This window comes from Teleopsis dalmanni, chromosome 1 (assembly GCF_002237135.1).
Source record: "Teleopsis dalmanni isolate 2A chromosome 1, ASM223713v2, whole genome shotgun sequence".
In the NCBI taxonomy this organism is placed as follows: Eukaryota; Metazoa; Arthropoda; class Insecta; order Diptera; family Diopsidae; genus Teleopsis; species Teleopsis dalmanni.
Window position 1 is genome coordinate 4508064 of NC_051846.1, and position 24713 is coordinate 4532776.

At 30.1% G+C, this 24713-nt stretch overlaps 6 protein-coding genes across 7 annotated transcripts; 3 read left to right on the top strand and 3 right to left on the bottom strand.

Annotated features, from left to right (window-relative positions):
• Positions 1 to 78: 78 nt before the first annotated feature.
• LOC119669526 (ubiquitin-conjugating enzyme E2 C) lies at positions 79 to 1232 on the bottom strand. 2 transcript variants are annotated; one of them, XM_038079444.1, is made up of 3 exons: positions 943 to 1232; positions 731 to 848; positions 79 to 674 (listed from the first exon to the last, which is right to left on the bottom strand). In XM_038079444.1, exons 2-3 carry the CDS (start codon positions 838 to 840, stop codon positions 245 to 247), a joined length of 540 nt encoding a protein of 179 aa, XP_037935372.1. In that variant the 5' UTR covers positions 841 to 848; positions 943 to 1232; the 3' UTR covers positions 79 to 244. The 2 variants fall into 2 exon arrangements, with proteins under 2 accessions (XP_037935372.1, XP_037935371.1); XM_038079443.1 differs by having other exon boundaries at positions 731 to 1232.
• Positions 1233 to 1568: 336 nt separating this feature from the next.
• LOC119669210 (EARP and GARP complex-interacting protein 1) lies at positions 1569 to 3140 on the top strand. The gene is made up of 4 exons (XM_038079032.1): positions 1569 to 1810; positions 1871 to 2002; positions 2056 to 2259; positions 2317 to 3140. The coding sequence occupies exons 1-4, from the start codon at positions 1769 to 1771 to the stop codon at positions 3079 to 3081; spliced, it is 1143 nt and encodes a 380-aa protein (XP_037934960.1). The 5' UTR covers positions 1569 to 1768; the 3' UTR covers positions 3082 to 3140.
• On the bottom strand, positions 3111 to 4054 carry LOC119669211 (kxDL motif-containing protein CG10681). Its single transcript, XM_038079033.1, has 3 exons — positions 3852 to 4054; positions 3729 to 3780; positions 3111 to 3666 (listed from the first exon to the last, which is right to left on the bottom strand). Exons 1-3 carry the CDS (start codon positions 3970 to 3972, stop codon positions 3177 to 3179), a joined length of 663 nt encoding a protein of 220 aa, XP_037934961.1. The 5' UTR covers positions 3973 to 4054; the 3' UTR covers positions 3111 to 3176.
• A 1616-nt stretch (positions 4055 to 5670) lies between these two features.
• Positions 5671 to 9194, top strand: LOC119668381 (transcription factor 25). Its single transcript, XM_038077863.1, has 10 exons — positions 5671 to 5832; positions 5934 to 6121; positions 6360 to 6533; positions 6619 to 6806; positions 6882 to 7189; positions 7262 to 7669; positions 7735 to 7876; positions 7947 to 8270; positions 8341 to 8558; positions 8618 to 9194. Exons 2-10 carry the CDS (start codon positions 5969 to 5971, stop codon positions 8797 to 8799), a joined length of 2097 nt encoding a protein of 698 aa, XP_037933791.1. The 5' UTR covers positions 5671 to 5832; positions 5934 to 5968; the 3' UTR covers positions 8800 to 9194.
• Positions 9195 to 11474: 2280 nt separating this feature from the next.
• LOC119668605 (actin-related protein 3) lies at positions 11475 to 15973 on the bottom strand. Its single transcript, XM_038078172.1, has 8 exons — positions 15769 to 15973; positions 15463 to 15643; positions 15156 to 15362; positions 14987 to 15094; positions 14479 to 14770; positions 14169 to 14413; positions 14019 to 14102; positions 11475 to 11969 (listed from the first exon to the last, which is right to left on the bottom strand). The coding sequence occupies exons 1-8, from the start codon at positions 15810 to 15812 to the stop codon at positions 11874 to 11876; spliced, it is 1257 nt and encodes a 418-aa protein (XP_037934100.1). The 5' UTR covers positions 15813 to 15973; the 3' UTR covers positions 11475 to 11873.
• A 1042-nt stretch (positions 15974 to 17015) lies between these two features.
• On the top strand, positions 17016 to 22846 carry LOC119669584 (syntaxin-7). Its single transcript, XM_038079536.1, has 7 exons — positions 17016 to 17110; positions 17411 to 17565; positions 17630 to 17699; positions 17764 to 17908; positions 21462 to 21710; positions 21862 to 22017; positions 22076 to 22846. Exons 2-7 carry the CDS (start codon positions 17448 to 17450, stop codon positions 22169 to 22171), a joined length of 834 nt encoding a protein of 277 aa, XP_037935464.1. The 5' UTR covers positions 17016 to 17110; positions 17411 to 17447; the 3' UTR covers positions 22172 to 22846.
• The last annotated feature ends 1867 nt before the right edge of the window (positions 22847 to 24713 follow it).

Genomic DNA, 24713 nt, shown 5'->3' on the forward strand with positions numbered 1-24713 from the left:
TTTAACTAAAAACTAAATAAATATAACGAAAATATATGTACCAAGTTAAATACTAATACAAAATGATATCTCTGTCACTTATAATTCATTAACATTTAATTCACGCTTAAAAATACATTAGAAATCTCAATTTGTTCAAGTTGACATGTTTGGATGCATATATAAAAATACAAATTCAGTATTCGAATAAAAACGTTGAAAACCTATAAATATATGTTTAACCAATATTAAATATTTATTTAACTTATGTGTCCTTATGCTTTTCGTAAAAGGCCTCAAGGTGTTTTTGATACTCCTGCGGTGCAGCCCACATCATTGCTGCCTGAGCGTTCAAAGGACTGTCTATATTTGGTTCACCCAGTAATGACTGTATCGAAAGCAGGATCGTACGCACATCATATAGCGCCGACCACTTATCTTTAAGTATATCTAAGCATATTGCTCCACTCAAATCAACGTTGGGATGAAAACATGGAGTTAAAAATTTTACCAGAGGAGGAGCATAAGGATAAGAATTTGGAAATTCTAGTGACAGGCGATACTTTTGTCCCATGTAAACCGTGTTAATAGGCCCCGTTATTGTACCAATCCACTTGAAAATATTTTCACCATCTGGGAACGCGGATATGCCCTTCTCAGTAGACATCATTAAATTCATCAGTTCTTTGTGTAATCTAAAATATATATAAAAGCCTTGTACAAATAAATAAATTTGTGAATTAAAACTCACCTTTTACTAACAGCGTGATTGTCTTTTATTGCAACTGAATCGTCATTGCGCTTCGACCCTGAGGAAGAATCCAGTATTCCAGCTTGCTCAGGACTAATATTTTGTGCCATATTTTTTTCTAAAAATTAACTTAAATAATTTTTATGCCTTGTTTAACAATCAAATGGTCAATTAAAATCAAAACTATTTGGCTTGGATTTGTCTTTACATACAAGCTTTGTTACTTTTTTGTTTAATAGTTTGACAGTTTATGACTTTAAAACAAAATGGAGGTTATAGTTTCTAATGTTGCCAGCAGTTTGAATAATTTTGAAAAAAACTCATATATATTATGCCGATTTCGGTTGGATAATCTATGTATATTAAACCCCACTTGTCTTCAACTAAGTTAAAGTTTTCGATTCGTAATCTATGTAAATGTAGCTAGTTTCGAATTTTGGTTTAACCGAAAAAATTTTATTGAATTTGAGATTTTTTATCTAATAATATATTTAACGAAAGTAAATTTAAAATTCAATGAATATTTTTGTCAATATAAAATATATAGAAATGAAAATTTTTACGATAATTTTTTTTAGACAATAATTTTAATAAAAATAACTAGATCGTTGTTATAAATATATATTTTCTAAGGAATGCAATTGTAGAAAATCTAAATTTGTTAACTTAAAACACTACGCAAGTAAAGATGGGATAGTTTTGTGAATTTTAGTTCTTTTATATTAGAATCAAAGCAAAAAATATATATAATTTATGTAAAAAAATTATTTTTAAATCCTATTTTGCTATGTTTTAAGTAAAAACATTTGTCTATTAAAATGTCAAAAAAAAAATTATTACAATGGAACACTAATCTGAACAACAACAATTTTGTTTTGGTTTGTATGATTTCCTACAAAATTTAATTTACGAATATGAATTATGTTCATAATTAATAAAAATTAAAAATATTAGTGGAGTTTATATTTGAGTCGTTGGATCTGTTTTTAAGCGTTTCAATAGTCTTTTATAAATTACAACACTAACCTGTAATCTGTAATGGATGACGCAGGCGGTCTGATTTACGGTTTAGAATTGCAAGTATGTAAAAATCCAAACAATTACTATTAAACATAGGATTTATCAAAAAAATTGATCCAGGCACGTGCGTTAACTCCACAGTATGGCGAAGGAAATGAAGTTAGATTTCTAATAGCAACGAACTCCTTAAAACCGACTAATCAAGTGCATTTACTTGAATACAATGAAGAAAGAGCAAACATTAAATCAAAAGTAAACAATGTATTATTCACAAACATTTAATTTAGTTAAAATTTTATTAATAGATATTTGAACATTCTCTGGGTGAGGTGTGGAAACTCAACAGTAGCCCACACGATTCAAGTTTACTTGCAACTTGTTACAATGCACAAAAAGGGGCACAAGTTCAAACCCTTGCAGCTTTATTAACTTTACCGACAGATCTAGAGGAACAAGATGTGAAAACTGAATTTCTTCAATGGGACAACGTAGAATTACTAAATACAGAGGTATGTTTAATATTAACTGTATTGTACGGCAGTTTTCTTTATTTAATTAATTTATAGAAATTTGGGGAAAGAGTTAAGACAGTTGAGTTTCATCCCAGCCAAAAGCAAACACTTGCATGTGTTGTAGATGGAAAAGTAGTAATATTTGATCGTACAGAATCTCAAACACGCGTTGTAGCTGAAGTTGCAGGTGCAAATGCTAAAAGTACTCCACCATATACAACTGGAAAGTGGTCCCAACATCATCAAGGAAACCAATTTATTACATTACAAGATTGCACTATGCGTTCATACGATGTACGAGACACACAACATTGCGCATGGTCCATTGAAGAGACTCATGCACAAATGGTACGTGATGTAGATTGCAATCCTAATAAACAGTGTCACATTGTAACTGGTGGCGATGATGGATGCATTAAAATTTGGGACTGTCGTTTGCCAAAGGAACCAGTTTTTACACGTAATGATCACTCACATTGGGTGTGGTCAGTGCGATTTAATACATTCCATGACCAGTTGATATTATCTAGTTCAAGTGATTGCAAAGTAATATTGACATGCGCTGGTTCTGTTAGCTCTGAGGCTGCGATCGTTTCTAATCCAGAACAAGAAATCTTCACTTCGCCGGATAATTTAGGAGACGAACGTAAAAAGCTATTATCGGATGGCTTACTGCAAAGTTTTGATCAACATGAAGATTCTGTTTATTGCGTAGAGTGGAGTAATGTTGATCCATGGGTGTTTGCATCGCTAAGTTATGATGGGCGTGCACTTATTTCAAGAGTACCAAAACAATATAAATATCAGATAATTTTTTAATTATTAATTTATTTAATTATTTCAATTCCAATAAACTTATACTATTATTTACATATTTATACAACTAAATATTACTTCTTTTTTTGTTTATTTAACTAACCAGTATCTTCTGATGTGCAGTCAGAAGAGTCATTGGGATTTGCAGTTTCTATAGAGCACACACGTTTTATCAGTTCATTTTCTATTGGCTTGCCATTGTCTATTGTTTCTTCCATTTGTACATATTCAACAGTAGTGTTTTTCTTTTCTTCAATAGGTTTCTTTTCAATAGAAACAACAGTTTCTATTGTAGGCGTCGGTGCTTCAATTAAAGTGGAAGCATTAGTTTTAATTTCTGTCTCATCCTCTGCTTCCTCCGCTAAACTGCTTCGTTGTGGTTGAGCTTCGGCATAAGCTGTTGGATACTGTTGGTTAAGCTTTTGCTTTATAATTCGAATTTTTCGAAATATATAGTCTAAATCTTTTTTCATGTCCGTTAATACTTTTACATGCTTTTTGAAATCATCATTAGCACCTTTTAAACGACTTTGAGATAGTGCATTGCAATTTAGCAACATTTCATTTGTTTTTTCAAAACGTTGTAGCCTGCAAATATTATATTTAATTTATTAATAATATAATTTTGAAACTTAAGTTACTTAACGCACATTTGCTTTTGCGCTCGTATAATTGTCTCAACATCACCTTGGTTGACTAAACCTAATAAAATTGATCAAATGTATATTTTTTTTTTAAAATATATTTTATTTACATTAATATTGTTTTCAAACCTGCAAATCCCTGCACAAATGTCTCCGCTGCAGTGTAGTTTGGAAAAGCGTCAACGCTAAAATCACTTTCAGGAGTTACATCCTGCACTGCTGGATCCATTTTTTTGCTAGGAGTGCTCATAAGCCTAGTGTGTCACACGGATGATATTTATTGATTTTATTTATATTTCTTTGTTATTCACATTGACAAATAAATAAAAATTATCAGCTGATTATTCTAATTGGATATTTTGCATTGTTGTATTTTATGTATTAAAAATTGATAATACTGAAAAGAGTATTTGACGTTTCATTCGAATATATTTTAATTTATAATTAAGTATTTCATTTTGCAGATTCGCTACAAAGCAATACAATAATGTGCTTAACATTTAATTTAAGGTTATCATAATTTTTTTTTAAACTGCTATATTGAATGAAGGAAGAATGCTCGATTTTTAAAAGCACTTAAAACAGAATCAAAGCTGTTTGTTATTTCCCTGTTTTATATAACCTTTTTGACTTGACACATTTAAGTGTTATATCTGTAAATATGGTGACAAGTTTTACCTTCACAATTTTTTTTAATATGTTTACACTGAAGCCAATAAATCCACAAATATATAATAAGCATCACATGCATATAAAACATAAATATATTATAAAGGGCTATTCTTTGAGCTAAATTAGAAGTTGGTGTACACATCAGTAAACGAAAATAAACTGTAAACTATTAAGCATAGTGTATATTTCTGTATATCATATATAACACTTAAATTATTCGTAGGAAATATATATGACTAAAGTATTGTTACAATATATTTTATTGTAACAATACATATCAGTTAATATGCTGATTTTACCTATGTAAATATGAAAAACAGGTAGATCAAAATAAATAATTGAACTGTTTTTAAAGAAAAATGTTGCCTCATGTCATTTTGTTACCTAAATAATGTCTGTCACAAATTAACTATTGATAAAAAAAAGCAAAATTTTTAGATTGACGAAATGCACAATTATCGCTAAGTAAAGTGCATCTTTTTTGTGTTAGGTAAAATCTCCAGCTTATTTCTATATGGAAAGGTCTATCATTTTCAGGAAATACTAGACAGGTTAAAAAAAAAAATCATTTGTCTCAATAATTACGAAAATAATAAAGTCTACAAAAAGACTTTATATCTGTACTTTTATAGTCCCTTTTATATTAGATTACTTTATTATTATTATTAATATATTATTATTAATACAAATTAACCATCCGCTATAATATTTTATGTATATTTAATACATATCTAAATATTAAATATGCATCAATAAATTAATATATATTAATATAATATACACTACTTTCGAATAAAGAATGCTAAAAAAGTTCACTATCTTTGTGAAAACATCGTTAAAAAGTTCACTATCTTTGGGAAAAAAACATAACGTGAACATTATAAATTTTACATGAAATGTCGGAAACAGTACACTATTTTAGTGTTTCGGATTTGTAGCTTTCATTTGTAGTATAGGAGTGTACTGTTTGTGATTGTGTTAAAGAACACAAACATTAAAAATTTTTTGATGTTTCGGATTTGAGCAGTACACTACGATACTGTATATAGAAATGTATAGAAATCTATATATAGAAATTATATAGAAATCTTAACCCTTTTTACCTAAAAGCGATATAATTTCGAATAATTGTGTAAACTAGCCTTAAAAAGTATTGAAATATATTTCAATATAAATATATTATTCACATGTATTAATTTAATTTATATACCTGTTATTTTCAAATTTTATTCTCATTGTATATAGCTTATATTTTAAAAAAATTTTTCACACTTGTTTTGTGTACAAATCATACATTTTTACATATGGTAAATTCAAAACAGGTATGTTATTTTATAAGCTGACGAAAATGAAATAAAAGGCAACGCTGTGTTCTAAATTTTGACATTAGAAGTTATCAAGTATTCCGACTAGGACAACATATTTATTGCCGAAGGTGGTATGTGTAATATCTACTGACAAATATTTATTGATTTATTTAAAAGTTATTTGTTGTGTGTTTGCAATCATTAACATTATTTTTTTCTAACAAATTAATAGTAGTAAACGTGCAATATAAACATTCAAAACACAGGATGAGTTCAAGAGTCTTGAAAAAATTGCAAGGAGGAGCTGGTGAATTGGAATTAGTAGATGACGGCATAGATGAAGACCAGGAACAAGTTTCAGATGACGATGACCAGGAATCAATTCGAGGCAAAGGAAAGCACTTAAATCCATTTGATTTAGTAAGTGTTTTAATATAGAAATAAATTTTCGTTTTTATTGAAAATATAAGCTGATTTTGTATGTAAACATAAAAATGTACCCATTGAAGACGAAAGAAAAAGGGAAGCGCGAAAATTTTATTAAAATAAGTACACATAAAAATTGCGCATGTGCCTATTGTCATAAAATTGGCATATATATAAATATATCAAAATTGTGAATGAATGTAGTCTAACGCATATATTCTTGCAACACTAGTTGAATCAACAAAGCTTCTCTGAGAGCGAAGTGAAGGAAGATGACAATGAAACTGAGCATGCCTCCGCTACAGCCAATGTTCCTGCCGGTCCTGCAGCATCTAAGAAAAAGAAGAAAAAACGCAAGAAGAAGACAAAATACACTGGAAATCATATAAGCAGTGAAGATAATGAGGTTAGTATATTAAACAAACTGCGTAACTACTTGCTTAAGTAGGCCATAAAATTAAACTTTAATTTTTAAAAATTACAATTTTCAGCTTACTGACAAGTATATTAGTGACATAGACTCTCTAATTGGTAAAGTAGCTGACACGTCTGCAAAAACACAAAAGACAATACCGCCACGTATAGAAATTTGCAAATCTTTACTAACGGTAGAATTGAAAAATTTGAATCCACAATATGAAATGCGACGCACCTTCGGTAAACGTGTCGTTAGAGTTGAGTAAGTAAAAAATTCTTTTTATTTATTTAATTTTTTTTCTAACAATACATTACAATACATTATAATTTATAATAGAAACAAACGTGGAAGAAGTAAACTCACATTAAAAACAACATATATGGTAACTGCAAAAGAAACCTGGCCTCCTGTTATGAAGAATATTATAAGCATGAAACCGGTACCGGCACCAGACTTTGACATCACTAGTAAAGATACAACAGTTCAGGGAGTGCAGTGGTTTGGCTTTGAACATAGTCAAAAATACCAAAGTGTGCAGAATCAATTTTTAGCTGCAGTTGAACGCACTGATTTTGACTTCTTAACTGCTTTAATACGTAGCTGTCCTTATCACATTGATTCAATTATACAATTAAGTGATATGTGTAAGTAATATTATATATTTTATTACGCAATGGAGTTTTTAGTATGCTTGTTATTGTAATTCGTCTTTAAAGGTAAAATGACTGAAGATTATAGCTCAGCCACAGAACTTATTGAACGTGGTGTGCTTGTTTTGGAAACATCACTTCATCCTAGTTTCAGTTTAACATCGGGAAATTGTCGTATGGATTACCGTCGCCAAGAAAATAGATGTTTCTTTATTGTGCTTTTCAGACATGCTCAATATTTGGAAGCTCGCGCTTGTTGTCGCACAGCATTTGAATTGTCTAAACTAATCCTAAGCTTAGATCCTGATACAGATCCTTTGGCGATAGTGCTTGTATTGGACTATTATGCCATACGTAGTAAGCAATATTCCTGGCTTATTAAGTACTATGAAGAGTACGATGCTGTGCGTAATTTATTACAACTGCCAAATATGGCTTATTCCTATGCGTTAGCATTATTCTGTCTTTTAGGAGGTATTTTTTATTATCTAAATTTATTATTCTTTGCACACTAATCAACATTATTAAACTTTAAATAGAATGTGAAAAATCTGATAAAGCTCTAAAATATGCATTGCTCATGTTTCCGGGTGTTCTACGTCCGTTACTAGAAGAAATGTCAGTACAAACTGATAAACGTGTGTTGAGTAACCCGTACTTTTGTTCAGAAATTTCTGGCTCGTGAGTATTTTTTATTAAATTTATAAACATATTATATTTTACATTATAACAATTTATTTCTTATATATAGTCAATCTCCAGCCTTACATCAACTGGTTTGCCTTTATGTTTGCCGTGCTAAAGTAATTTGGCGTCAACACGAAGTTTTGCCCTGGTTGGAACGTAATGTCAATAGCGTGCTTGATCGCATCGAGCGCAACGATGCAATTATCACTGATTACAATCAGATACGTGCTTTGCGTTATGGTAAACCACCGCGACCCATATTACGTCATGTATTGCTCTCTGATTTTAAAGAGAAAGTGCCATTGGCAAGTTTCTTGTCAAAAGAGCACACCACACTTGTATCGTATGATCCATTTCCACCACCAGATTCAATTAATTCTTATGAAAGGTAATTATTTCATATATACATAAATTATTGATATATGGTTATGAAAATAAAATACATATTTTTTTTGTAGAAAATCCTCTTCTAGCAGTCCAACAACTGCTACGAATCGTCCTTTATCTATGTTTTTCCAATCTTTACTACCAACATTCAATATGCCACATGGACACGTACGTGCTGCTGGAGCTAACAATGCTCAACCACAAGCACTACCACGAGCTCCTTTAGCTCAACATGAAGCCGACCCAGGTGATAGGCAACAACAATTTATAGGATTTGACGATGGTGAAGGTAATTTAGATATAGCTAAATGCTCTATATAAATTTACTCACTATATTTATCTAAACAGGTGGAGCAACTGGTACTGGTGAGGCTGGGACCTCATATCATGATCTTACGCAATCCCTACATAATATTGTGGATGCAATGCGCGACTTTCTACATAATTTCCGTTTAAATGAGAACTTGCCCGCCGGTGAGAATGATGATAATGACAGCTCTGAAGAAGACACTAGCGATTATTTTGATTAAAAATAATTTAATTTCGTAATTAAAATTTATGGTATAAAATGTAACATAAAATTGCTTATTAAAGCTACGTTTGTTTTATACACAAGTTTTTAATTAGATTTAAATCCTAGCAGTAGCATTAAACATTAAACATTTCGATTCTTGTTTATTATTTTCTAAATTTAACGCAAACAAAATAAATTTTAGCAAGCACAAGTTAAACTTTTGTGATTGGTTTTTTAAAGCACTTTTAAAATACTAAATAATTAATCCTTTAATATTGAAACACTTTGTATAATATATATAGATATAATATATATATATATATATGTCTAATTTTTTTTAATACCTGAATATTAATATCTTAAAATAATATGCAATATAATCTACTCGCTTAAAGTTTTTGTCAAACAAAATAAATGCTTTTAATTATACAATTTGAGTTGAGGTAAATTAATATATTGAATAAATTAATTAGTTTTTCTGAGGAAATGTGTACAACGTTGAATTGTAAATATATAAAAAATAGCTCATCTGTGGTGGAAACTAATACCAGGATTTGCGGTTGTTAATATTTTAGGGATCAGCTTCTTTTTCCGGGTTTTCTTGCGAACCCATTTTTGGTTGATAATTGCAATAATTCACTATTCATATAATTCAATCAATTTGAACACAACTGCTAGATCGCTTTATTCGCTTGACTTCGCTTGACTATATCGTAATAAATGTAAGTATCGTAATAAGTAATGTAAGTAGAACTAAAGACTTTACGGAGACTAATAATTTAGAATCGCTAACCCTTACTCATAACATGTTTCAGCGCAATATAATGAGTAGGAAAATGGGGAGTATTGTATTAGCTATAATTGTGGACAGCACTGAAGATTTCCAAGGTAATCAATAGAGTATTACATATTTTGCAAAATTGAAAGTAAATTATTCTGATATAAAGAAGAACTTTAGGTAAATGGGAGGAAGAATCAATGAGTATTATTGGCTTGATATAAATCATAAAGAAGTTGCTAATTGATTTTGTTTAACTTAATTTTCGATGCGTTAATTGAAGAATCAACCGTTCTGTTGTAAACCATATAGAGCAGGTGATCAAAAAGTAACGAAAAGTATGATATGGAGCACACACACTATTAGCAACAAGTCAACTCTTTATTTTTGTATTGGTTGCACTGTCAGTAACGAAATACGAACTATGAGGCAGCATTTACTTAGATTACTTAGATTGCATTTACAAGACATACATTTATAGTTTATTTGAAGATTTTTAAAACTGTAAAATTTTAATAGAATCAAGTCAAACGAAATATTTAAAATGTTATGACCTTTGTCGATGGTACTATGTACACAGGTTCATTAATGGGAAGTAGAAAAAATATTAAAGATGAATAAATGTCTTGGTATTCTAACACAATCAAACAGATTGTACTTGCTAATGGAAGTAGTACCATTGAAGATGAATTTTATAGACTCATGTAAGAGAGTTTTTACGAAAGTTTTAGATATCAAAGGAATGACATATTTAACTACAGTAAGTGACAAAAAATAATATCACTGCAACGTCACACCCACCTCAGTAGTGTCAGCAGGTATCTTTATAACTTTTTTCTATATCTCAAACTTAAAGAAACAACCTAATGACAAGAATGGATGAAATAATCTTGAAATCGCTCTGGAGTTTTAAGACTATACATAAAAAGGCGTTCCAACATTCTTTTTTAAACTGGAAACTATGTGCAAACAATCGATTAAAATTAAAGAGAGACTACTTTTAAGAGTATGCAATACAAATACATAGTTTTTAGTTGCCTTCGTTTTCTTCTGTCATCCTCATGTCTCAATGGAGCATAGGGCCTCATAATTGTCTTTGTATTGCAAGTTTTATATTAACAAGCAAACAAACGCAGGACAACATCGTTCAAGTTGCAATTTTGTTGTTTTTTTTTCAGTATATAATTTTTGCTTTTGTAGTGTTGATTCTTATTTTATATAGTCTTTATCTAAGCTCATTTATAGATACATTAATAGAAGATGCAATAGAAGATAGAATTAGCCGATTTCTATATAAGATATATTTTTATCAAAGACTTTTTTTACTCCTTGTTGTAGATAAGGATACATATAAGGATTAAATTCCTTTTTACGCATTTTATGTTCAATTCCTCATAGAAAAAATAAACCAAATTTTTATTTTATTTCATTTCATTGAGCTCAAAATTTATTATGCCGTTTTAAGTTACTTTTTTATATTTTATCATATAACAAACAAGTTTTATTACAAATTTTTATTGTTTAATTGATTTTCAGTTATTTTCAAATTTTAAGGAAGTTTCATTTGTTTTTATAAATTCTATTATTAACGATAAGATCAGCAGATTTAATCCGCAAGTTATCAAACTTTAAAATTTGCCACTATTTTAAACAGACTCTTTTCACTGATATTGTTTTCTTTTTAATCTCTCACTTCATTGCAATATTATTATTTAATTTTTATTATAATTACTAATCAAATCCGGAGATTAAAATGTTAGTTCTTGAAATCCTTGTAGAATAAAATAATCATTAATATAATTTTAAATTCAAAGTAGTTAAACTTGAAATCAATTGGCAAATATAGCTTAAATGACTAATACTAATAGAAGTTATACAATTTCTAGATATAAAAAGATTGCTTGAACGAAAAATTAAAGTTAGCAAATGAAATAAAATATATTTATGTAAAATTTAACAATCGCAAAAGATATTTGTTGTACTAGAAAATATATGATTATTACACACAATACACATAAAATATAAAATATTAATATAAAGGAAAAACTTAATAACTTAAATGCATTAATACAAGAGGAAAGACTTGATGAACGTTTATATATAAGCACGTTTGACGAAATACTTTGTGTAGAAGAGTTTCGATCAGTGTAGTAATTGCATGAAACTTATATAGACACAATTCCTTGACTATGGTTAAGCATTCGTTTTTGTTTTTCTATAGTAACTCTAATTCACACTTGATCGCACATATTTTATATATAGAATTTTTTTGTTTTTGTAAAAACCAGTTGAGGCAAATAAATAGAAATTGATTATGTCATGGTACCGAAGACCGGATTGTGACGGCAAATTCCAGGGCCATATTCCTCATACGCTGCTTTTGTATGACATACTTGATAGAATTCCGGCTATAATGAGAAAAAATATTATTATATTATTTATGTGTATATTGTTTAAAATAAATTGTGTCGTTAATGTTTATATATTTTTTTTATTTTAATTCCTTTATTTTATTTATTTATTTAATAGTTAGTATCTATTTTTAGAAATAATATCCTAACTAAAAGTCATTGTCACTTGGCTTACAGACCTGAAACTTATTAAATAGATATTGTATCACCTTCTACTGAATAAATAAAATTTAATTACTTTACAGAACGTTAACAACTCGAAGTGCAGTTTGAATTTTCTAGTTTACGGTACCAAAATGGGCTATAGATATTTTCGAGTGGAAGCGCTGACAATTGTAACAGCAAGCATCCTCTCCACCTAACATAACTTTGCATTTTTTTAAAAACAGACTCTTAATTTGTTTGGGACAGATTAGGACTAAAGATATTTAGCTGTTCGAGGGGTCTCATTTCATTTCCTTTGAAATCTGTTTTTACAATAATAAGCGTTTCGTTTGACAAAAGATCCCACTGCAAAAACAGATATTCATTTTTTTAATATCCTATATTGGATTAACTTCGTTCATCAACTCCGTCTTTCTTCTTTATTAATATTATTGTCGTGATTTCATACGCAGATTTCTATAACCTTCATTTTCTATAACCTTCATGTTAACCTTTGGTTAACAAAAAAATTCATGAATACATATTCCTAACAAAAGGTGACATACGTTGTGAGCAGCCATATTTATGTCCCAGAGCCACTCATCTACAAGTGATGACCAAATATCGCCTTCAACTAATATCTTATCGTGTCTCCTCATCAAGAAGGAAGCTATATTCAAACGTATACCTTCAATTGGTACCGGTGGAATTTCTTGGAGTTTTAATAGAGCGGTTATTGCCGCATTATTCCAATACGTGTGTTGAGTCTTAACGGCAGATATTGTTCACGTCCCGCACCAGAAAAATGCAGAAGTATTTTTTTGTGGCACCTGGTAATTACTATTGACATGAAAATCTGGAATACAACTTCAACATTTGTCAAGACGATGCAAATATGCTTTTTAGGTTTATTTCGCTCTCTATAATAGGTACATTAGGATGTGTTTAAGAATTTATTAAACTTATCATATATCGTGTTTATATATATAAAAATCGTTTTCCTTTTCCTTTGGGAAATGCTCTACAAACAATTATCCTTACTTTCTGTCACATAAGACACCTTGACATCCATCTATTCTATCTCACTCAGTATGCTGTTTTATATCACCTTTTTAAATCCTTTACTTAGAGTGCAATAATATCAGTCACTAGGGCAGAACCCCTAGCAGTACATAGATATAATATTAACAGCTTCTGAAGCTGTTAAAAAAACTCGCATGACATTTGTTTAATTGCATTATTAAGAAGTTTTTTGCAGACAACTATAAGATATGTGATATATTTACATTACGATATGTCAACTTTGAATTTTCTACAGATAATAAAATAAACTTAGTATAAAACGTAAACATATTAACAATAACAAATTTTCTAATACTACAATGTCTAATACGTCAGCATGCCAATCGAATATTGACTCATCTATCTCTGACAGCACAATACAGATCAGAACACCTTAATCATTTATACGATGGTAACACATATTAGTTTCGTAGTTCAGAATACAGATTCTTCTAAACTTATCTGTGCTATCACACCACTTCACGACATCAAATTTGTGCAAATATAGGAGAAAACTTTAAAACGTTTGTATCTACGACTCTAAAAAAATGTTGGGACAAATTTTAGAATCTAATAAGTTTTAGCCCAAACTATAATTTATATTATATTAGATAGATATTTTAAATTTACTGGAAATTTGCCATTAAAACTTCTATAGACTTCAAATCTGATTGTTCTGTTTCAATAGCTTTATTTTTATCAAAAAGAGAAGTTATTTTAATATATATTTTTGTTATCAACAAACTAAAACTATGATAGGCTATGAGTATTCCTAACACAAGTACATTGATTATTCAAAAATAAATAAATGAGAACTTCAAAATAATTAAACAAACTCACCGTTGAAGCTAACATGCTGCCACCGAACCACACAGCATATCTTTGCATGTGATGCGAAATAACTTGTACATCAATAGGTTTTGGCTAAAGAGTTATAAATTAAAAATTATACATTAAACTCTCATAAAATGCTTGACCAAAATAACTCACCTTAATTCTTCCTTCCGAAAGATTTTCACTTATCCGTAGACGTGTGTCTACTGATCTCTTTATATCTCTCTGCAAGCGACGTCCAAAATCTTTGAACATTGTAGAACCGCCACTCAAAACAATATTGTTGTATAAAGGACGCCTGACGTCGATTGGACAATTTTGTATAACATTATCAACAATTTCAGAAATTGGAATGGTAAAATCCGGGTTTGAAAATTCCGGATGGAAGAAAATTTCAGGTCCTGAAATAATGTTTACATTTATAGTGTTAAATAAATATAAAAAACTATAACAATATTAACTTTACCTAAAAATCGCTCATAGCCAACATCAACACTGAATGGTGATTTTGTAACTGCATTGATGCCAGTGTAATTCCGTATCCACTTGCCTGGCTCAGTATCGTATTTGGCGAACTCTTTGGCTATATCCGGACATATGTAGCAATGCTTCTCTTTGATTGCTTTGGCAGTTTCTAAGCTTTGCTCAGGCGGTATACCAACCTCACGCTCACGCAACAAACTTTGTATAAAAGATGTTATATTGCGTCCAGCAATTGGTATATGTTTTATGCAGGAGCCAATGACATACCCTTCAGCCTAAAAATTTATGTGAACAGAAATGCTTTATGTAGCTGTTGTAAGTCATGCATAATATTTAATAATAAAAAACAAGATAAGATAAGCTTCCAATTACTTTGAATGATAAAATACTATGAAAGAAGATAACGTTCAAGCATAACACAAAAATTGATTAAATTGTAAATTATAAATGATTGAATTAATAGAAAAAATTTTATTTTCTCTATAACTTACCACAGGTATAACGTGAGTAACACCATCACCACTGTCTATGACAATTCCTGTTAGTGTACGTTCCTCCACAGATCTGGATACCCAACTTGCAGCTAAAGCCAAAACAGCCTAATCCAATAAATAAAGTTAATTAAAGGTTTTTTTAGTCTATTTAATAGAATATACTGACTTGGACAGCAATGTATAGACCAGGAACATTGAAAGTTTCAAACATAATCTCTGCTGTGTATTCTCGATTCTCTGGCGTATTCAATGGAGGTTCAGTTAATAGAAAATGATGATCCTCAGGTTCTGCACGTAAATATTTAAATATACATTGCTCCAAAAATCTTTCCATTAAATCCCAATCTTCTACGAGGCCATGACGTACAGGGTACTATTACACATCCAAAAAAATAAATACATTACTTCATATAACTTATCTTTAAAACTGATTAGTCATCAACAAAATATTTTGTTAAGTTTATATCAATTACCTTCACAGCATAACCAGTGGCATCAAAAGCTTCATCACCAATAAAGAAATCCAAATCTTCTACACCTTTTGTGACTCTCCTTGTATTGGTATCGCCCACTCGCGCCGTTTCTTTGATGGCAATTGCTGAGGGCATAATAAATTGCGGTTCTTTATTTCCGGCAAAGCCCAACTTTGTGTAACTATTTCACGAACAATAAAATAATTAAATTATTTAGAAATATAATACAAAAAGTAGCAACATGAGATGCCGCATTATAGTACTAGTCGCGGCGACCTGATTTTATTGCACCTCTTCTACACTCACCCTGTGCCCACATCAATAACACATGCCGGTAATCTTCCTGCCATTGCTTATAGTATTTAATTTACTTAACGATAGAACGTATATTCCCTAATAAATTTAAACAACTTTTATAACAATTTTGATGCACAAATTAAAGTTTAACCACACCTCCCTGATGTGTCACAATTGACTATGAAACAGTGCAGAAAAAATAATCTGTAAAAAGTGATGCCAAAGCCAGTAGCTAAGTAGCTAAGATAAATCATTTATAAATTTTGACAGTTGTAGAGATAATCAGAGAGTGTTGCCAATATAGTGTAGCTTGATCGAAACTGTAGTAAGGTAGTAGAATAATTAAACCCACTGAATTTGTGGAAGATTTTATCTAGTTGTATAATGAAAAATGCTTAATGGCTGTAATCTCATCCCAGCAATCAAAGAAATAAAGAAAAGGTTAATAGGCGTAAATGGTTTTCACATCATCAAATTTTTTTGATATACGAAAAAACTCTGAAAGTGCAAGAAAAATTGTTTTTAAAATAAAACAAACAATCTATCTTAAATACTGATAGATTTCACAGCTTGGAAGCAATTAGTAATCACTATATAATATTTAAATATTAATATTTAATTAATATTAATATTTAAACAAAAGAAATTTATCGGTTTAAAGATCACTTTTCATTTATAATCAATGAAAGTCGTGTTTTATGCATTGGTTTAAATATCACTTTAACATGTAATAAGCTACACTCATTCGAAGAACAAATAAGGTAAATAAGGCATAAGGAAAGATTGTAACTATTGCTTATGTTTATTTATGGTATTTTGATTATTTTAAGAGTCTCACATCATTAAAAATTTGTAGTTTTGAGTCGAGAAATATATATAATTTTGTAATTTTCTTATATTGCTTAATATAATTACTGTGTAATTACTGGTGATATATTATCATTAAAAACTCATTTTTTGATTTTCTTGCATAATTTCACTTTCATATCTTTTATATTAAAAGCCGCTGATTTGTTATGATTGTCAATTGCACCGACTAGCGATATCGACAGAATACAATTTTTGTACATCGACTTATCCTTGTTTACTTACCCTAAACACGTTTGGAGTTAAACTGGATATTCTGTTCGTGAACTTTATCGCACTTTTACACCTACTCCCACTGTGTATCCTACAATTACTTTCGATTAGAACCTTTTCATAATATTGTTACTTGATTGCAACTCTGAATTAGTGTTGACAATTGGAATGGAATGTGTCATATTCATTCCAGTTAGTTCAATGCAGTTACAAAGAAACCAAAAAACAGAAAGAACGCAGAATATTATTTGTCATAAGATCAGTTTGAAAGGTTTAATTTAATTAAAAATATATAAAAATAGTCACATATTTGGGAATTTCGAATATCACTAAATTTATTTAACAAAATGTTGCGAAACATGTAGTGCTTTGCAATTGAAAAAAAAATTACATTTCGAAAGTATAAATTTTGGGAAAGTGGAAGTGGCAGACGAAATTTTATTTCAGAAACAATAAGAAATAATTTGCAGCTACATACGTAACATTCCATTTAAATAAAACATACTCACACAACTAAGTGTATTAAGTTCCTTTGAGCTACACCCATTAAATTTATTTACGTATAAAGTAGATATTTAAATTCATTCATCGTGTCTACTTACGAGAGTATGGATTTGCAACATATGGAGAATGGTATTGGAGCCAACAGTGGCGGACTCAGTGAAATTGATTTTCAACGTTTGGCGCAGACTATTGCCACTAGCATACAAAAAATATTGCAAAATGGTCAGTGAAGGTCATTACCATACGTAAGAATGTAATTTTAACCTACTTTCTAATTTGTTTGTAGTTTCAACTATGCAACGTATGGTCAATCAATTCAACACGCCTCAAGACTCACCGGACTTAAAAAAGCAATTGTAACTTTAAGAAATTTATTTACATTATTTCATATATGTTCTAATTAATCGCTTTGTATTTTAGACATCAGATTATGACGTATACCCATCAGTTGGTTTCGGACACTAACAATCAAATTAAGGAGGTGGACAAGTGTAAGGAACGTCATTTGAAAATACAAAGGGATCGCTTGGTTGATGAATTTACTTCAGCATTAACTGCTTTTCAGGTACGTTGAATCCATAAAAATAACCGATTTTAGTATTGTTATCAATAGCACTTTGTCTTAGTCATGAAACAATTTTTTTTCGCTATCACAATTTGTTTTACTTATCTGGATTGAAATGCTTTGTTTTATCTCGTAAAACAGTAGTAGACAGTTGTTTATTTTTCTTTTTTATTGTTTATATTATGCGCAAAACATTCTCATATTGATTGCAATAATATCACGATTTAAAGCTAAAAAATGTTTTTGTATGTGTAGTATAAAAATTTCTTACTGGTGATAGTAAAAGTAATCAATTACCATTAATATCTCAGGTTTTAATTTCAAACTTATTTTTATTCTAAGAATATAGATGTACCCACATTTTTTTAAAATAATAGTAATTTTATTTTTCATTACAAAAAATATTTTGTATTTAATGTACCAGTATTTTCACAAGTGGTAATAGTTTTGTTAGTATTCTAATAATATTCATTATTTGCTATAAGTATTTTAGCAATTTTTACATTCTATAAGAATTATATTAACAACTTCTTATGAACACAATTTTAATCATTTTAAATGTATAAAGTATCTATTCAAAACCCTCTTTCGAGTAAAAAGCAACTTGAAAATGAAATCAGAACATTTACTTTAAATCTAAAATAGTTTCTATTTATAATCAATAAAATAAAATACCAGTTTAAATTATAAACTAAATACATGTACTCGAATAATAAATAAGATGATAATATAGGTTTTGCAATGTATGACCTTATTTGTTGGTTGTATTCTGTGCCTTATATTAGTGCTCCTTTTCTTCCCAAAAGTTATCATCTAGCTTATTCTACTTATTGTTATTATTAGTTATTAGTTGTACTTCTGCTGATTATGAAAGCCGATTAACAGATTTTGCTAAATTAGGTCTTTATTTTGAGATATTTAATATATCATATTGAGATAGGTATTGTCTCTGTGTGATGGAGTGAGCGGCACTTGGTCGTATAGACGAGTTGCTCTAACAAGTAGATCCGGTCACTTCTAGAATTTAGTAGGTTCCAGTATTGATTAGTTGAGTTTTGATTACTATGGTTATTATTGTTGTAGACCGAAGATATCTTTATTTCAGAAGACAAGAAAGGAATTACAAAATATGAGTACATAAGATAGAACATGGATTAGGTTGGGGATTAATGAAAATTACAGGAATTGTTTGGATTCAGGGATGAGTTAGGGGTGAGTGAGATTTAATTTAAGGTTGTCTGGGGGAAAGCGACTTAATTTTGCGATTTTAATGTATCGGACACAAAGATCAATACACCTTAAATTGTTGTTGCATTCACATGACATAAGAACAGATGGTATACATTATGGGAATGTAGTTTGGAGTTGGGTTTTGGTAGTTTTGGTTACTTTAAATATTTGTTGTTATTTAATATATAATATTGAAATGGTTTAATGAAGAATTTTGATATTTGTTGCCGTCGAGTAGAAGAAGATATTCAAAATTTCGTTTTTTTTTTGTGGACGCCATTTAGTAAATTTTTTTATTTATAGCTCAATTAGTGTAGTTATATACCACTGCGTCACTGAAATGTTTTTTTGTCTTATTAACTCTATGTAGCATGTACTTAATTTAAAATTGAACTCAGTTCTCAATAGTCTGTTTTAAATTAAACTATTTGTTATGAATTGTCTTTAATTTAATTTCTATAGCTATTTAAATAACAGATTGCAAATTTTATATAATAATGACGAATTAACTGTTTTCTAAATGGAAAACTTTGAAGCAGTAAAAAATAACAATAATAAAATATTTAATTAAAGTTTGTTTTAGTTGGTCCATACAGATGTTTTGAATATAGATAAGTCTGTTATAATTGTTGGTTTTCAAGTACTAACCAAAGCACTTGTGAGGAGATAGTAAAAGTTATAAAAATAAGAATTGATATAGTCTGTATCCATTATCAGACGGGTTCATATATAGTAGTAGAGTTAAATTTGGGGTATGCGTAAATTTCTTCTTCAGTCGTTGTCATCCAACACATTTACTCTGTTTGTTCTTTGTTCACTTCAAGAATACTACTGGTTTCTTTAAAGCATCATATTAGGAGTTTGTCTTATTGGGCTAATCGACTTTGGACATTTTAGTTCTTTAGATTCTTTGAATATAGTTTAATAGCTCTCTTACTTTGTTTGTGAATATCTTTATTTCTTATAAATGATGGGGTGGTGTACAGAGAAATACAAATTTGCAAGCATCAGTATTTTTCGTGTTTTGTTTTATTAATGGTTTATGTTATGATTATAATTTTACTTAAGTTGGGGCTGATTTAGGCATTTGCTGTTTTGCGAAATTATTATAACTGAAGGGTTATTAAGAATTACAGTGCAATGGAAACGAAACTTAATAGAAATATTAAATATTTGCATTAATGCCAAAAATAGATTTTGTGTTGGAAATGTTGTCAATATATTTCTGGTACGAAGTAGAGGTCGTTGAACATCCTTACAGTTAAGGTAAGGTATTCTTCTTCAGCAGACCATAATTAAGGTTCCTGGTGGGATATTTAACGGTTCGCCGTAGACTGCATTATCATCTCAACAAAATGGGTCTGCCCGAAGAGATAGATTGTCGACTCTGCTTGGAAGTAAACGAGACTTCTGTGACTGCCTAGCCTTGATCTAGAACAGGAAGACTGGGTCGAGAACTACTTCCCTTTTGACATTAGGAGGTTCTCAACGGCCGACATTCTGGCTTTCATTCAGAAGGCGGAATGTCTTCTGTTCGGTTAGGGTCTGTTGCAGTTCAAAATATCAATCATGGCCGCAGTACTCCGCTGCGTTGGGAGGTAGTACCCCGTTTATTGCTATTCCTAAAGGTCAGTGAAACAGTCAGAAGAAATAGTTTTATAGATTGATAAATCTTTTATTAATCTGCGGCTGGTTTTTTTGTGAGAATCAAAAGTTATAAATGAGTTTCAGTTGTTTGTCGATGAGACAATGATACTAGGATCGGTTAATGCGCTAAGGCGTAAAGGTAGATGTGGGGCATAATATATGTTTGTACAATTAAAGTTTCTAATAACTATATAGGGTCTACTAATCATCAATAGAAATTCCATTTAGGTTTGCATAACTGAAAGCGTCACTCTGGGACCATATAATGAAAAATAAACTTATTGTTATATATGTGGTAACCAATGTGTAACCAATTGCTAAATTTAAATAGTATAGTATAAAGGATTGTTTAGCGAATAAGTAAAGGATACGCTTCATTTTCCTGCGTCTTAAAAGGGATAAATATTCGTGGGATCTACTTACAGCTTTGAGAGTTTCTTGTTTATATTACTTAAACAGGATATTGAATTTTTTTTAATACTTAATAATCAGTGGAGTATATCACTGAAAAGATTAAGGAACATTGCTTTAACTTCGAAACGCTTGAAGCTTTAGATGGCTTGAATGATGTTTGAAACATAACATGTTTATATGTGCATAATATTAATAATAAATAATAAATTAATAATCTTTTGCATAATTTAATTAAATCATTCAATTTTATGTATTTCTCTAGGCTCTGCAACGTAAAACTGTTGATATTGAAAAGAATGCTATACGACAAGCCCGTGCAAACAGTTACAATATAGCGAAACCACCTGGAAGCAACAATAGAAGTAATGGTTCAGGCAACAGCAACAATGGATCATTTTTCGAAGACAATTTTTTAAGTCGCAAGTCCAATCAACAACAACAAACCCAAATGCAGGAAGAAGTTGATTTGCAAGCATTGGAAGAGCAAGAACGTGCCATCCGTGAATTAGAAGTAAGTCCAAATATTATTTATGAATACATTTGCAAAAATGATTTGAAATTTTTCTGAGTAAACTTTACTCCGAAAAAAACTTTTGTAATAATGAATATTTATTGAATAATATCAGTTAACCCTATATTTAATATTTTATTTATTGTCATAGGAAAATATAGTTGGCGTGAATGAAATCTACAAGAAACTTGGTGCAATGGTGTACGAACAGGGCTTAACAGTGGACTCCATTGAATCTTCGGTAGAACAAACCAGCGTATTCGTATCTCAAGGTGCAGACAACTTGCGTAAAGCGAGTTCATATAAGGTATATTCAGTTTAGTTTCCACTGCAATATAACTTCTAATTGTTAATTCTTTTTACAGAATAAGATACGTAAGAAGAAAATTATTTTGTTTGGCGTCTTAAGTGCTGTATTATTAGTTGTAATACTCATTCTTGTGTTTGAGTTCAGAAATTAAATTTGTAATATTTATTTTTCAACATTCTTAACATTTAACATTTAAGATGAAAAAATTTCTAAATGTTACGAAAGAGTTTTGAAAGCACTTCTCTGTTCAGGTGATATTTAAAGCAAGTACTATACATTTACTAATAAATTGAAAGACGATAAGAATATTAATTTAAAATTGATAAAAATTTAAAACGTCCCAGCTGTGCGTAATTCGATTAAAAAAAAACTTTTTTAAAAATTAAATATTATTTTATATATAATTTAGCTTCAATTTGCTAAGACCAAAAATTTATACTATGCATATATATTATATATTGTGGCGGTAGTTATAATTATCAAAATATATAATTTAAATTTTTTTCTTATATTTATCTCAATATTCCAGTATATATTAACCATTTAGTGAAATTTATTATTTATATATAATTTAAATTGTTTATAATACAAATTATTATTAATTATATACAAAATTAACAATATTGTGATTTGTTTGTTTTTTCTGCATAATTAGCTTTTGTATCTATTTTAATCTGTTTAATTTGCTTAATGTAAAATCTTGGTGTCATTTTCGGAATTAGAAATTTAACTTAAAGTTGAAAAATTGTAGTGTATTGGCTAGAAATGCAGAATTATCAATATTTAAAAAAGTGAATAAAATAAAACTACTTTTAAAACTACGAAACAGAGTAATATTTGTCTTTTAATGAAGTAATCACTTTTTGAGGAATAACAGACAATTACATGGCGGATGAGACAGCAAATTAAGTTCATTTAGGAATACATACGAAACAATTCTATAATCTGGACATATCGGTATTGTCATATCGATATGCTTATGTACGTAAATTGTCCATACGACATCCGATTCGTCAAGTAATGATGCATCGACCTCATAACCGCAAAAAGATCTGTTGTTGTGCTTGTTAGGAGAGGAAAGTAGCTTTTGTTTATTTGAAAACACCAGCTGGATCTTTTAGAAACAAAAATGTTGGGTAGCATTCTCCGGTTACTATGTGACTATTTTGGGGATATCAATTATGTATCTTCTATTTTAAAGAACTATACCTGTGATCTTCCCGGTTAGCAGCACAGTTATTGTATTTGTAACCTGCCAGAATCTATACTGCATGAGATATGAAAGGTAAGCAGCACAATTATTGTTGCAGCTAGAACCAGATCTATACTAGAGAGCATATTGAAGGAATTATAAAATACGTATATTATGGGTTAGGATTTGATAGTCGGCAAGTGTTTCTCATTTGGGTTGTTCGAATTAAGAAAGGAAAGACGGGTGGGTGAGATTAATTTGAAACTTAAGGCAGGCTTAAGGCAGAGTCACCTTGCCACGATGTGTGCATTGAGATATGAGAGCAGGTGGGTAACATCGATGTGAGTACAGCTGCAGTTAAAATTGACGTTGAAAATTGACGTATTTAGCCGTTAAGCACATGGCTATACCCTGACTTCAATTGGGCTAGGACTTATTGCACGAGGAATGCGTCTTTCTTCCCTGGAGGTATTAGTTGCAGACCTGTTGAGAAGTTTGTTACTATACAACTGTGATTTGAAAGAAACTGTGTCTAAGGGAACGACTGTTATTTCACGTTTAGTTCAACATAGTTCGCTTTATATAGTGATGTTTCATTGGTTTTTATCTGCTGTTTTAATTGTGTGTGGATTGCAGCCATGTTACTTACGCCAAGTTTCATCAACGTTTATGCATCTGTAAAATGTGCTTAAGTTATTTTAACAGATTCTTGTGGCATGGTCTGAAAACTAATCATCCAAGCAGCGGATAGCTCACTTTTGCCTACATTTTCATTTCATTACATTTTACTTTTTTCAAAGACTGCCAAACGTGATATCACATCCTCAGCAAACTTTATTGTTTTTATTTAATGTGATTGTTCGTTGTTGTCATCAATGGCGGCAGTTGCGGTAGTTTTTAGCGGTCATTATCAATTCACGTTTAAAATAATCAGTCTAGTTCCTTATTGTTGCATATCTTAGCGCAAACTGTTTGGAATCTTCATCTTATTTCAATTGAATAACAAAGGAGCGTTATATGATAAAGATTTAACAAAAATTTATTACAAGTAAACAAGTGTTAATTCTCATTTTCAGAAATACTAAAAGTCGGCCGATTAAAAAAAGTTATTAAAAATTATTTTAACAGAATAACGATTGTTGCTTTTTGGAAAGAAAATATAATTTTAGGATGTGGATGGGTAGTAATTGAGTGAAGTGGAGAGGTAGTTGGGATGTAGGGATTGAGGATGGTTGGGATTTAAATTGAAATCAACCACGATCAAGGTAGAGAAACCTGCCACTTCAATGCAAGTAGGAAAACAGATAAGCAACGTCATGGGGGTCGATATATCTAACATATGTTATAAGGAAAACCATCGGATGCATCGTTGAGGGAGGGCACTGCTGAACATGGCGCCATTGGGATGTTTATATGTGTGGTACGCAAGGAGGTATAGCTTTGAAATCAGTTGATTGTATTCTTTTACAAGAAACATTTTCGATTCCGCATACTGTGACAG

Bases quoted from the DNA above. Each gene is read 5' to 3' on its own strand.
- LOC119669526 (XM_038079444.1), bottom strand. From the start codon at position 840: ATGGCACAAAATATTAGTCCTGAGCAAGCTGGAATACTGGATTCTTCC. The intron at 675-730 runs GTGAGTTTTAAT...TATATATTTTAG, and splicing joins AATCACGCTGTTAGTAAAAG to ATTACACAAAGAACTGATGA.
- LOC119669210 (XM_038079032.1), top strand. From the start codon at position 1,769: ATGGATGACGCAGGCGGTCTGATTTACGGTTTAGAATTGCAA. The intron at 2,003-2,055 runs GTAAACAATGTA...TTTTATTAATAG, and splicing joins GAGCAAACATTAAATCAAAA to ATATTTGAACATTCTCTGGG. The intron at 2,260-2,316 runs GTATGTTTAATA...ATTAATTTATAG, and splicing joins TAGAATTACTAAATACAGAG to AAATTTGGGGAAAGAGTTAA.
- LOC119669211 (XM_038079033.1), bottom strand. From the start codon at position 3,972: ATGAGCACTCCTAGCAAAAAAATGGATCCAGCAGTGCAGGATGTAACT. The intron at 3,781-3,851 runs GTTTGAAAACAA...CAATTTTATTAG, and splicing joins ATTTGTGCAGGGATTTGCAG to GTTTAGTCAACCAAGGTGAT. The intron at 3,667-3,728 runs GTGCGTTAAGTA...TAATATTTGCAG, and splicing joins ATACGAGCGCAAAAGCAAAT to GCTACAACGTTTTGAAAAAA.
- LOC119668381 (XM_038077863.1), top strand. From the start codon at position 5,969: ATGAGTTCAAGAGTCTTGAAAAAATTGCAAGGAGGAGCTGGTGAATTG. The intron at 6,807-6,881 runs GTAAGTAAAAAA...AATTTATAATAG, and splicing joins AAACGTGTCGTTAGAGTTGA to AAACAAACGTGGAAGAAGTA. The intron at 8,559-8,617 runs GTAATTTAGATA...TTATCTAAACAG, and splicing joins AGGATTTGACGATGGTGAAG to GTGGAGCAACTGGTACTGGT.
- LOC119668605 (XM_038078172.1), bottom strand. From the start codon at position 15,812: ATGGCAGGAAGATTACCGGCATGTGTTATTGATGTGGGCACAGG. The intron at 14,103-14,168 runs GTGAGTTATTTT...ATAACTCTTTAG, and splicing joins TTTCGGAAGGAAGAATTAAG to CCAAAACCTATTGATGTACA. The intron at 11,970-14,018 runs GTGAGTTTGTTT...TTCTCATTATAG, and splicing joins GCAGCATGTTAGCTTCAACG to CCGGAATTCTATCAAGTATG.
- LOC119669584 (XM_038079536.1), top strand. From the start codon at position 17,448: ATGGATTTGCAACATATGGAGAATGGTATTGGAGCCAACAGTGGCGGA. The intron at 17,566-17,629 runs GTCAGTGAAGGT...ATTTGTTTGTAG, and splicing joins ACAAAAAATATTGCAAAATG to TTTCAACTATGCAACGTATG. The intron at 17,700-17,763 runs GTAACTTTAAGA...TTTGTATTTTAG, and splicing joins CCGGACTTAAAAAAGCAATT to ACATCAGATTATGACGTATA.